At 43.6% G+C, this 13121-nt stretch overlaps 1 protein-coding gene across 3 annotated transcripts in view; it reads right to left on the bottom strand.

Annotated features, from left to right (window-relative positions):
- Window positions 1695–13121, bottom strand: part of BEST3 (bestrophin 3) — a 52881-nt gene continuing 41454 nt past the window's right edge. For all 3 annotated transcript variants that reach the window (XM_018047953.1, XM_013963877.2, XM_013963879.2), the window contains one exon: window positions 1695–3334. In XM_018047953.1, coding sequence (XP_017903442.1) covers window positions 2413–3334 — 922 coding nt within the window. In that variant the 3' untranslated portion in view covers window positions 1695–2412. The remainder of the gene's footprint in view (window positions 3335–13121) is intronic.

Below are 13121 nucleotides of genomic sequence, written 5' to 3'. Positions count from 1 at the left end.
TTCTGTCCTCAGAAATGAAGAGGACCATGGCTAGGCTTCATGCTGGAACACTGCCCTCCTGTGTGCATACATAAAAGGTCAAGGTAGACTTTAATGGGGAGGACGGAGACAGGCCTCTGCGGCTGGAGAGTTTTATGCTCGGCTCCTGTGGGGCATCCTCCAGAATTCTGGGCAAAGTCCTGGCAGATTCAGGGCCCCACAGACAACGGGGATGAGCATGCATCAGGGATGAAGCATGCTGGACCAGAATGTGGGCTCTGAGTCAGAGAAACCTGGGCTTGAATCTGAGCCCTGCCATTTCCTAGGTTGGTAATTTTAGTCAAATTATTTCTCTAAAGCCTCTGTTTCCTTCATCTTAAAATGGAGATAGGGACTTCCCTGGTATTCCAGTAGTTAAGACTCCATGGTTTTAACTGCAGGGGGTTGGGGTTCAATTCCTGGTCCAGGAACTAAGATCCCACATGACATGCAATCAAAAAAAAAAAAAAAAAGAAAGAAAGCAAACAAGCATTGGTCTAAGGCATATTATTTCAATAAGAGAATAACAATAACAACTAACATTAAGAAATGAAAGACTCCTTTCAAAAATAGGTAAAAATAGGTAAAAAATAGTACCTATGGCTGATTCATGTTGATATTTGACAGAAAACAAAAAAATTCTGTAAAGCAATTATCATTCAATTAAAAAATAAGTTAAAAAAACTAAAAAATAAATGTGACTTCCATAGCCAAGTTCAAAAAAAAAAATAATAGTAGAGATAATAGTATATCAATTCATGGGATTCCTGTAAGGATTAGTAGGATTATCTGTGAACTTTACGTGCTTTTGTGAACACTTAATAAGTGGTAGCAATTAGGATTATTTTGTTTCTTAAGCTTGCAGTCAAGCTTCATCATATGACAGAAATAGAGCAGCATTCTTTAGACATGGCCTTCCGGGCAAAGTTGGGAGCCCCCAACGATAAGACCAAGAACTCCTTGGAGGAAGTTAGTCAGCGTCCCCTCCCCATTGTGATCCTGGACTCCTTTAACCTCCCAGCTCCAATACCCTACTTCATCCCAGACAACCTGCCAGACACAGTAACTGGTCTCGTGTTGTGACATAATGGGGATTTTTACTTAAAGAGTCTGAGTGGAACAGTTCCAAACCCTGTTATTTGCTTCTGAAGCATTTGTCTATGCAGTTTTCATGGCTTCGCTGCTTCTTCAGTATTCAGGACCTAAGAGAGCTTGCAGAAGGAGATGGCCACTGTGGAGAGGGGGTGGTCGGGACACAGCAAGCTCCCACGCCCCTTCCTGTGAGGCTGGGAGAAGTCAGGCTGGATTTACTGACACTTCAATTGCTTGGTCGGAAACTTTGCCAAAACCTCCTTGAAAATCATGGCAGGAAGTAAGCAACAGAGTCAGCCGGAGGAAAGGTTACAACCTGAAAGCGGGGGAGGGAATAGAGTCACTGGAGAGGGAGAAAGACCGCTGCTGCTGCTGCTAAATGGCTTCAGGCGTGTCCGACTCTGTGTGGCCCATAGACAGCAGCCCACCAGGCTCCCCCGTCCCTGGGATTCTCCAGACAAGAACACTGGAGTGGGTTGCCATTTCCTTCTCCAATGCAAGAAAGTGAAAAGTGAAAGTGAAGTCGCTCAGTTGTGTCTGACTCTTAGCGACCCCATGGACTGCAGCCTACCAGGCTCCTCCAACCATGGGATTTTCCAGGCAAGAGTACTGTAGTGGGGTGCCATTGCCTTCTCTGGGAGAAAGACTAGGGGGATGAGAAGGATAAAAGGATGAGGAAATAAAAGGCAGATAAGAGGAAAATAAAGTCCTGAAAATTGAAAAGAAAATTGAAGGGAGATGGAGCTTTCTGATGCTGATGAAACTTAAGAATTAGGAAATGATGATAGTTATAGAAAGCAGAGTAAGATGGTTAGAAAGCCTCACACAGGGAAATCAGCAGTAGCAAGGGGCCTTTGAGGCATCATATGATCCATCTCCCTGTCTTTATGACTTTCTTCTAACTGAAGAAAAGAAGAAAGGGGGAAAAAGGGGGAAGAGAGAATCATTCGTCTCCCTTTTGGCAAAACTAGGGGATCGGACTGGGATGTATAAAGCCTTTTTCACAGTTTAACAATCTATGAATTTATAAGGCAATCTATGAATTTATAATTGATAACAATCTATGAATTGATATGATTCCTTATTTGTTTAAGGTACATCACTGTGGTCTGTGTAACTTCCGTGAAAGTCACTTTGTGGTAGATAGCATGAATGTGTTTGATCTTCCCATAATGTCAGTATCGTAATGCCCTTCAAAGTTTTAAGTAGCTTACACAGTATGATCATTTCAAAAAAAATTGACCAGCACCCAGGTATGTTCTGGAACTACTGCTTGAACTTTTGGGGAAGTAAGAATTTGGGCTAGAACCAGGTCCTAGAATGTTCTGGCCTTCCCTTGGGAGACTCCTCCTTCTGCTCATTGTTGAACTCTACAATATCCGTTTCTTTCGTATCTAGGTCTTCTATTAAATACAGCACATCAGGAGAGACTCGAGAACCAGCCGCAAAGGTGATTCCACTGGTCTCTGAGGATGTTTCTGGGTCCAGTAAAGGAAGTGGCTCAGGGTTCATGGGATCCAGACTCAGGCCTGCCAGGGAGGTGCGGCTGGAGTCCAGGAGCCTCCACTTTTGGGGGGACTTGTCCTTCTCACGAGGGTCCTCCTCAGAGGCAGACTTGAGGCTGTTTTCCTCAGCTTTGGCTGGAACAGTCTGGGAACGAGGGTCCCTAGGAGGCACCCCTTTCTTGAAGGAGAACGGGACTGACCCCACAGGGTCCTCCTGCTGCCCAGGCCTGCTGGGCTGAACCCCGGTGAAGTCGGAGCTCTGGATGGAGGCCGTGGAGTCGTGGTGGTCATGCTCTGCCGCAGGCCCTGGTGCTTCGGTGGCTGTGACCAGTACCTCGGGGACCTGCGGCATTTTGGTGGGGGAGCCCCTCACGCTGGACTGTGGACTCAGGCTGGTCTCTCGGATGGTGGACAGCTCTCCCAGGCTGGAGCGCAGCTTGGGGCTTCCCTTTGGAGACTGGGGGTGCTTCCCAGCGGCTGAGGCACGGTGAGGGCTTCTTGGAGGCACATCCAGCAGATCCCTGGTTGGGCTGAGGCCGCTCGGGGGGAAGAACATGGAGCTGTCGCTGGCCTGCCTCCCGTAGCTTCTCCTCCTGGGGCTTGAGGCGTGTTCATGAGCGCTCAGGAACCTCTTGACTCTTCTAATCACCGAACGGCGATGACCGTGCTTCTCAAAATCCCACAGCCACTCGTCACCCGGCAGGTCGGACCCAGACAGCCTGAAACACATGAGGACAAAATGCAGGCAGAGCAGCTTCAGGGGCTTGACCTTGGGAGTCAAAGCAGAGTCTCAAAATTAAGGCCCGAGTGTGCTATTTTCACATGACAGATTTTGAAATGGAGGAGGAAGTGGGGTACTTTAATGTGAGATAATCTAGCAGAGGTTCTCAAACTTTTGGGTCACCTTTTACACTTTTAAAAGTGGCTGAGTACCCTGGAGGGATTGGTTTATGTGGTTGTAGCTACTGCTATTTACAGTGTTGGAAATGATGCCTGAGGACTATAAAAAAGCACAAGAATGTACAAGCACACATTCCATGAACTCAGTGATGACATCATCACATAGCATGTAGCCTCTGGAAAATTCCATTGTATACCCACCAAAAAACAAGAGTGAAAAGGGCACATAACAGTTTACTATTATTATGAAAATAGTTTTGACCTTAAGGACTTGGATCTCGGGGTCTTGGTTCTTGGGGGATTTCCAGAGGTCCCTGCCCAGATTTGGAGAATCACTGATCTAGAGACTTGGACATTAAAAAAAGAAAAAGATATAATTTGTGTTCTTTCTCTTCTGTTCAGCTCAGTTCAGTTCAGTCACTCAGTTGTGTCCGACTCTTTGCCACCCCATGAATCGCAGCATGCCAGGCCTCCCGGAGTTCACTCAAACTCACGTCCATCGAGTCCGTGATGCCATCCAGCCATCTCATCCTCAGTCGTCCCCTTCTCCTCCTGCCCCCAATCCCTCCCAGCATCAGAGTCTTTTCCAATGAGTCAACTCTTTGCATGAGGTGGCCAAAGTACTGGAGCTTCAGCTTTAGCGTCATTCCTTCCAAAGAACACCCAGGACTGATCTCTTTTGTTACAGGTGAACTGAAGCCATGTTTTCCCAGGGTACATATAACCCCCCCAAACAAAGGATCCTAGCTAAATTCAAGACAATCCAAACAACAGCTAACATTTACTGACCACGCACCTCCCATGTACTAATTCAAACAATTATCACAGTAATCGTGTGTGTTTGTGTCGTTATTATTCATGTTCTGCAAGTGAGGAAACTGAGGCCCTAGAGATTCATTAAGACTACATACAGTTAGTGAGGGCTAAACACAGAATATCTGATTCCAAAACCTTTGTTTGTTCTCCTAATAATCCATTTGTGTATACTTTATAAAAGTTGCTGGAAGTTAATGTATGATTAGACAAAGGAAGTATGTTCAGGGAATGTTTGAAATTAGACATTAAGCTTTCATTCTTAACAGAAGTTGAGTGCTAATTCTGTATGCATCACAGACATTTTAACCCATAGTTGATGGCTGGATGGCATCACCAACTCGATGGACATGAGTCTGAGTGAACTCCGGGAGTTGGTGATGGACAGGGAGGCCTGGCGTGCTGCAATTCATGGGGTCACAAAGAGTCAGACATGACTGAGCAACTGAACCGAACTGAACTGAACTGGCTGTAAATACAGTATGAAGCTAACTAGAGCCTTACTTGCCAAGTCGCTGCCCCTGCTGCCCTCCAGCGCTAAAAACAAAAACAAACTGCTAGCACAAGAACTGCCAAGCAAAATGCACTCTGCCCCTCATATACACTCCTTTCTGTTTCCACACACAGAACCTCTTGCGTCTTGTTTTCCATCAAAAAATTCAACTATGGTGTTTGAAATAAAGTTAAGGAAAAAGACATTTGCAACATGACAGCAACAAATAATTGTTAAAATGGTCCCCTCTCTTAAACATGTGTCCCCTTAAAAAAATTGTAAGTACTATAAGCGCCAAAGCCTTTGTTCTTAATCCCTTCTATATGAAGTCTGCTACGTAGGTGTCAAATGTTGAGGTAGAGCCCAGGGACAAAATAATATGTACAATATATTCTTTGCACAGAGGTCTTTGATATCACTCCTTGCCCATGCTTTGTGTTTCTGTACTTGTGGAAGGAGGACTTCCCTGGAGGTGGTATGGACTTGCAATGTGGTTGGGCTCCACTGGTGATTAAGTCTGATTGATTTGGTATTTTGAAGAATACTCTGTTGAATTTTTAACCTTGAGACATAAAATAAGTAATCCTGGGCTTCCCTGGAGGAGCTAGTGATAAAGAATAGCCTGCCAATGCAGAATGCTGGAGGCACAAGAGATGCAGGTTCGAATCCCTGGGTCTGTAAGATGCCCTGGAAGAAGAAATGGCATCCCACTCCGGTATTCTGGCCTGGAGAATTCCATGGATAGAGGAGGCTGGAGGGCTACAGTCCATGGGCTCGCAAAGAGTCAGACATGACTGAGCACGTAAACGACTGATCACGCGCACACGTATGCGCAAATAACCCTACCATTTTTAACCTTCTCCTTCAAGGCTGAAATAAATGGATGATTGAGATAACAGTAAGGGATACTGTTTAGTAAGGTAGGCTCCTGCCTTGGATCACGTGGTGATTTGTCTCACATCTCCGTGAACGTGCAGTCTTAAGAAAGCTCCAAAAGAACTACTTAAAGACTTGCTCTTATACAGATGCTCCTGCTGACTCTGGGAGCAACAGTGACCTGGCCATCCCATTCCAGTGTTCACACTGACATCTGCAGTGACAAGATGCTAAAACTGGCTGCCTTTTATGAGACATAGAGGAAAAAATTGGAACAGCATAATATTGGTGTAACCTGAAAGGGCAAAGTGAGCGGCCAAAGAAAACGTCATTCCTCCATGTTAATAAATAAAAGATGGATGATTGAGATGATTAACTGGCTAAATGTGGTGGGATGGCATCCGATTACCACCTTGTACTGTTATTCTAAAGCCCTGGCAGTGCCCTTGGCTACCAGATAGCCTTCTGGCCCAGCCTCCAGCCTGCACAGCTCAGATTCTGTTACATTGACTTGAGAAACACCAGGTTCATGCTTCAGCAGCCTTAGTGACACTACTTGGTGCATTTCACTGGGTCAGATCTCCAGTCATGCTCCAGGAACCCATTTAGTTATGGAGGACATGGGAGCAGTGGGTCCCTAAGACTGCCACGCTGGACATGCCCTGGGAACCGAGGCGCACCTGACAACGTCTCTTTATAAGACAGACCCCTGTCCTCCGTGTGGGATCTTGACTTTTTATTTGGGATTTGTTTTCCTTAAAGTGAAAATGTTAGTCACACTGTCGTATCCCAGTGTTTGCCACCCCATGGACTGTAGCCCGCCAGGCTCCTCTGTCTGTGGGATTTCCCAGGCAAGAACACTAGAGTGGGTTGCCATTCCGTTCTCCAGGGCATCTTCCTGAGCAAAGGGTTGAACTCAGGCAATTGCTGGCAGATTCTCTACTGTCTGAGCCACCAAGGAAGCTTATCTTCTTTAACTACTTCTTTTTTCCCCTTAACTATTTCGAAGCCACACAACCTTGTAAGAATGACAAAATCTTCTAGGAAAAAATGTAAGTATTATTATTACTTCAAAACTTCGTGAACCCTATAGAAAACCTTTCTAACTATGCACTGATGTGGTGGATGTATACACTCAACTGAGGCAAAGGATTAAGGCCTTGGGTCATACACTGGAGAAAAACAAATCAGTTGCAAACAGTAAATGCCAGAAAGGTCAGTGTTCTTGCTGCTGTTCTACTGATTAATCCACTGACATTGGGCAGGATTACGCATGAGGTCCTATTGCACCTTCCTGCCTCTGAGACTGTGGAATGGACACGTGAGATTTATCCACATACCTAATTGAATGCGTTGAGCATCTACCACAAACACATTTGTTGCCTTAAACTCTATATAACATAATTTAAAGGGAGGAAGAAGACATGTTTATAAATAGCTAAACTGGGGACAAATTACATTAAAAAAGCATTTATTTGGTTGTGTTGGGTCTTAGTTGCATCACTTGGCTTCTTTGCCATGGCACACAGGCTCAGTATGGCACACAGGCTTAGTTTCCCCAATCCACGTGGGATTTTAGTTCCCTAACCAGGGATCAAACCAGCATCCCCTGCATTGCAAGGCAGATTTTAAACCACTGTACTCCCAAGGAAGTTTCTAGAGTAAGTTATTGAGTTTGTCTTTCACACTGCATTGGAATCAGATAAACAGAGAAGGGAAAGAATATTCCAGGTGGAAAAAGTGACTTGAGCAAATGAGACAGCAGGGAACTTTAGGTGTTTGTGAATAGGAAATACTTGGATTTGTGTCAAACACAGAATAGTGTCAGGCATAAAACTGGTAGCCCTGGACTTTATTAAAAAGAGTCATATATACCAAGTAGAAGGATTAGGACTTTACCCCGGGGGAAGTGGGCAGCTGTGGGTTGTCTCTGGAGTGGAGGGCCTATCTAGAGCTGTGTCATTTGGTGGTCGCGCCCCAGTAGGAAAAGCTACATGGAGAACAACACTGTTGAGTGTTCTCATCCAAAAATGCTTCGGATAAGAAATCTCAGGTGGAAACTTCCCATACCATTAGTCAGAAAGACCTCTTAGTGGGTCTTTGGAAGAACACTTGGTGGTCTGTGATCTGGGGCCAGTTTTACAAACCACATGCTGGAGTGATGAAGGAAGCCTTCCTGCTCTCCATGTTATCAAACAGCCAAAGTGAAACTCCCCTGCACAATGGACTTAATGACCTCTCTTCCAAATGTTTTTGTGATGGAAGATTTCATCGCCAACCCCCACGGCCCATCTCCTTTCTCTGACAGTCATGGTTCCCAACGTGACAACAAAAACTGTGGTTTGAGAACAAAATGGTTTAACAATTAAAATATGCAGAATAGGGACTTGCCTGTGGCAAAGGCTCTGCTTCCAGTGCAGGGGCCTGGCTTCAATCCCTGGTCAGGGAACTAGATCCCACAGCTAACAGTCTGCATGCTGCAACTAAAACCCAGGGCAGCCAATTACATAAAAACAAATGCAGAATAGAATATATTAAAGATTCTTTATTCCCAAGCACCTTTTAAGACCTTTTAGACTTTCTTCTCCTCCTCATTTGATTTTTTAAATGTACCTTTAGTACAGGATAAGTACAGTCCTGAGGCCCAAATATAACACCACTTAAAATGCCCCAAAACAATTATAGCGGAAACGTTATGTCATAGAATGTAAGCACCCTCATTATATTGCTATATATTAGAGAAAGTCAGCTGAAAATCTGTCTTATGTTCTGGAATTCACTCGGACTGAGATAGGCAGGTAATTAGAGACCGGAGGACATTCATAGAAAGTGCCATGAAGCCATTAGTGTCCAGAGGATGGAATTTGAGAATCACCTCTGTGGTGAGGCGGGTAATTTATTTCATGAGCTGGCAGAGCCAGGATGACTGCTGCCCAGGCTGATGCTAATTAGCTGTGTGACCTTTGGAGAGTCACTTAACCTCCCTGTGGCTTAGCATCATGCTTGAGAAACTAAGTATGATGTATGAGAAACTAACCATGACAACAATACTCAACTTGTTTTACAAGGGTGTTTGGAAGTTCAAAAGGAATAATATATGTGGAAAAGCTTTGAAGAGTAGACGATATAGAAAGGACTCTGTCAATGACTGGCAAACTTTCAGAGATGATTTCTAAAGCACCACTGACTACATATGGTTGGAAGAAATAATAGAGTCTGTCTGAAGGTCGCTCCCTTCTCTCCTTTAAGAGTGTCCTTTAAAATGTTACTACACCTCCAAGCTGCCACCTAACAATTAACATGTTGGAAGGGATGACTACTGTAGTCATTTAACGATGAGATGAGGATGTTGAGTAGATGGAGGGCAAATGGAAGGCTAGGAGGAACTGGGTTTTTTGAGAGAAAGTTGATAAACCCAATCAGATGGTGGGACTATCCTCACTTGCCTTCCAATATTGTTTTGGGTGCCATTTGCAGACATTGTCAAATCCCGCAAAAAATAAACCATTTATGGCACAATATAAATTATCAGTGTAGAAAAAGTGAGAATGAGAAAGGTTGTGACAGGTATTGGGCTATTTTTGAAAGGGAGGAGGAATATACCTGGGGGAAAGAGAAGAGGTTATATTAAGCTCAGCAGGCTAGTTGGTTCTGGAAGGAGGGAAAGCACGCGTTATTTCTACAAGCCATATCTACACATCAGAATTGGGATGCATTCTTAATTTAATCTCAAAGGTTAAGAAGAAACAGTTTTTAAAATACCTATTGAGGACTTCCCTGGTTAAGAATGGTTAGGAATCTGCCTGCCAAAGCAGAGGAGGTAGGTTCAGTCCTTGCTCCAGGAAGATCCACAGGCTGCAGAACACCTAAAGCCCGTGCTCCACAACTACTGAAGCCCACGCTCTAGAGCCCCGTGCTCCACAACAACAAGAGAAGCCACTGCAGTGAGAAGCCTGCTCACTGCAATGAAGAGTAGCCTCCACTTGCTGCAACTAGAGAAAGCCTGCATGGCAACGAAGACCTTGTGCAGCCAAAAAGAAAAAAAAAAAATTAAGTAAATAAAAAATAAAGTGATAAAGGTTTAAAGAATATCTTTTGCATACCTACAAAACCAACAACTCCACAGTCTCCCTGGCCAATAACTAATATTTGAGGGCTCTGATATAATTAAGGCCTCTTGAAAAGGTGCTTGGGTTGCTCAGGGGTACAGGAGAATGCTTGTCACTTCCTGTTGCTACATATGGTTGGAAGAAATAATAGAGTCTGTCTGAAGGTCACTCCCTTCTCTCCTTTAAGAGTGTCCTTTAAAATGTTACTACACCTCCAAGCTGCCATCTAACAATTAACATGTTGGAAGGGATGACTGCTGTAGTCATTTAATGATGAGATGAGGATGTTGAGTAATTAAAGAAGAGGCTGGGCACAGGATTGCAGAAGATGGCAGCTGACATCCAGACTTCTTGGGGCGTGTCTAACATGGAAAGACTAAAACAGCCCCCAAGACTTGAAAGATTTAATGTAGTTTTTCAAAGCAAGCCTTTTGCAAAACAAACCCCTTCTCTTTAGTGTGATCAGGTAAATACAGAACTTCAAACAATAAAACAAGATGATGTTTCTCTTTCTATGTGGCCACTTTTGAAGTGGTATTTTGACAATTTAAATTAAAATAATAAGAGGTCATTTTAAAAGAGCTGAAATGAGAAATCTAGGAAAATGATATTTAATACAATGGGCTCTACGTATCATGTCAGATTTATTGTTTTAAAATTGTGAGTGTCCTCAAAGTCAAGCAGCTGACTTGGAGGGAGCCAGGAATTTGCCTGAAAATCTATCAGGGTAGAGACACGTGTGCAGGAGTGTTTATTCATGGGCAAAGCAAATGTACTCTTCAAACCTATTAGAGGTGCACATTGTTATTTTTAACTTTCTGCACTGCAGAATCACTGTCAAAGCTAACCAGGGATTTATCAGATGAGTAAAAACGCTCATGCTAAGTTGATAGAGGCAGGCTGACAGAGGTTGTAGTCACCCCGCAACCTGCCTGCCTGCTCCTTCCCTGATGAGAGAGAGATTTAAGCAGTGAAGCATCATGGGAAGCTGCTGAGCCCAGAGAGCTGGCCATCCTCCAGGGGCCTTTCTGTTGCCTCTCTGCTAGTTTGGACCAAGGATTATGGCAAATCTGGTTAAATAACAGGTATATCCAGTCTCACGTTATCACTTTGGTTCTGCTGACCCAGTCTACACTGACTGTTGCGAAAAGAAATTGTGGCCCGGTTACAGTCCCCACCTTTCAATACTGTTGTATCCTATGAGTTTTGTTAGAAAAGGACATGAAGCTGCCTGTACCTCTCATACCACTCAGACAGTGAAAACCAAGCATCAGCGGTGACCCTGTGTCGGTATATGAAAAAATCCCTGAGCAAGTTCTACAATTACAAACTTAATGCACATTCACGTCCTTGGGAATTTTTCTTTTTTTGTACATTAAGTGAAAATCAATGTTCCAAGAATACATTTTTGTTGAAGTTAGTGATTCAGATTTTGAGATACTTTTGGTTGTTTATGACACACGCATGCAATAGTATATATGTATATATATGTATATATATATATATCAGACTATGTATTTTCTTGTTAAGCTAAAATGTTTGAATATAGTTGGCTAAGAAGGAATTACTGAATAAAACATCCATCTAGAAGTATATTTAACCACATTTTGACACAGTCTGCTTGCCTGAAAATATATTTTGAAAATTTGAACTAATATTACCAACAATACTTCCAAATGTACTGTACTATCTTAAATGCTTTGTGCACATTAAATACATATATGTATAACTGCAAAAAGTAATTGTATTATTTCTACATATTTTTAGAACTTTTGGAATGATTTCCAGGTATGTGATTGTAGTTTAACAGAACTGAATAAATCTTAAAGTCCTCAGTTCCTACCCAGAAGGAACTCTAATGGAAATTTGAATACCTGTCTTCTTCCCAGGTGGAAAGAAGCCCTCTCCTTAGGGCTTCCCAGATGATGCTAGGGGTAAAAAACCCACCTGCCAATGCAGGGGATGTAAGAGACTGGGGTTAGACAACGTATTAAAAAGCAGAGACATCACTTTGCTGACAAAGGTCCATATAGTCAAGACCGTGGTTTTTCCAGTAGTTGTCTACTGGATGTGAGATTTGGACCATAAAGAAGGCTGAGCACCAAAGAACTGATGCTTTCGAACTGTGGTGCTGGAGAAGACTCTTGAGAGTCCCTTGGACACCAAGGATATCAAACCAGTCAATCCTAGAGGAAATCACCTCTGACTATTCATTGGAAGGACTGATGCTGAAGCTGAAGTTCCAATACATTGGCCACCTGATGCGAAGAGCTGACTCATTGGAAAAGACCCTGATGCTGGGAAAGACTGAGGGCAGGAGAAGGGGACAACAGAGAATGAGATGGTTGAATGGCATCACCAACTCCATGGACATGAGGTTGAGCAAGCTCCAGGAGATAGTGAAGGACAGGGAAGCCTGGAGTGCTGCAATCCATGGGGTCGCAAAGAGTTGGACATGACTTAGAGACTGAACAACAACCTCTTTGTTAAGTGGATACTTAGTTGACTTCACAGACCTATTCCTTGAGAACACTACCAATGTGAGGAAGTTTTGACATACTTGAATCATGGCAGAAAGCCCAATACAGCGGTGATTTTTGAAGAGGACTTCAGTCAGCAGGTTTAAGGTTGCCAGACTGAGAGCTGCTCTTAGATCAGCAGCACACTGTGAGCGCAGCCCCTCGTGGACGCCCCTCACAGCACACTTGAGTGATTCGCTTCTTAAGCAGCGCAACCTCTCTTCTCCAGAATTTCAAGTCCTTTAGCTGTTATTGATGAATATTTTGTTAGGGTTTTTCCAGTGCCTTAAAGGGGTCTTTGCTGCTTTACTCTTGGCTGCTTTGATTTCCAACACAGGATTAAAGGGAGTTATGAGACTTCAGGTCTTTAATATCCATGTATCCCATTCCTCAGAGCCTTTAAAGTATGTGCTAACAGATAAATCCAAGTATCTAAAAAATAATAAGAATTTTGGAGTGAACTCATGATGGTGAAATGTGAAGACAAGCATTCTCCCTCAAGCTAGCTGTGGTGGCCTGGGCCTGAATCTTATTTTTCGTTTGCTTAAAAGAGAAATTTATTTTCAGCAAAGCTGACTTGAGTTTGAATATTTTAGGTTTGATTTGGTTCAGTTCAGTTCAGCTCAGTCGCTCAATTGTGTCCAGCTCTTTGCAACTCCATGAACTGTAGCATGTCAGTCCTCCTGTCCATCACCAACTCCTGGAGTTTACCTGAATTCATGTCCATTGAGTCGGTGATGCCATTCAACCATCTCATCCTCTGTCATCCCCTTCTCCTCCTGCTCTCAATCTTTCC

The sequence above is a fragment of the Capra hircus genome, chromosome 5, assembly GCF_001704415.2.
Source record: "Capra hircus breed San Clemente chromosome 5, ASM170441v1, whole genome shotgun sequence".
Taxonomy (NCBI): domain Eukaryota; kingdom Metazoa; phylum Chordata; class Mammalia; order Artiodactyla; family Bovidae; genus Capra; species Capra hircus.
This window is presented reverse-complemented; position numbering and strand designations above follow the sequence as displayed.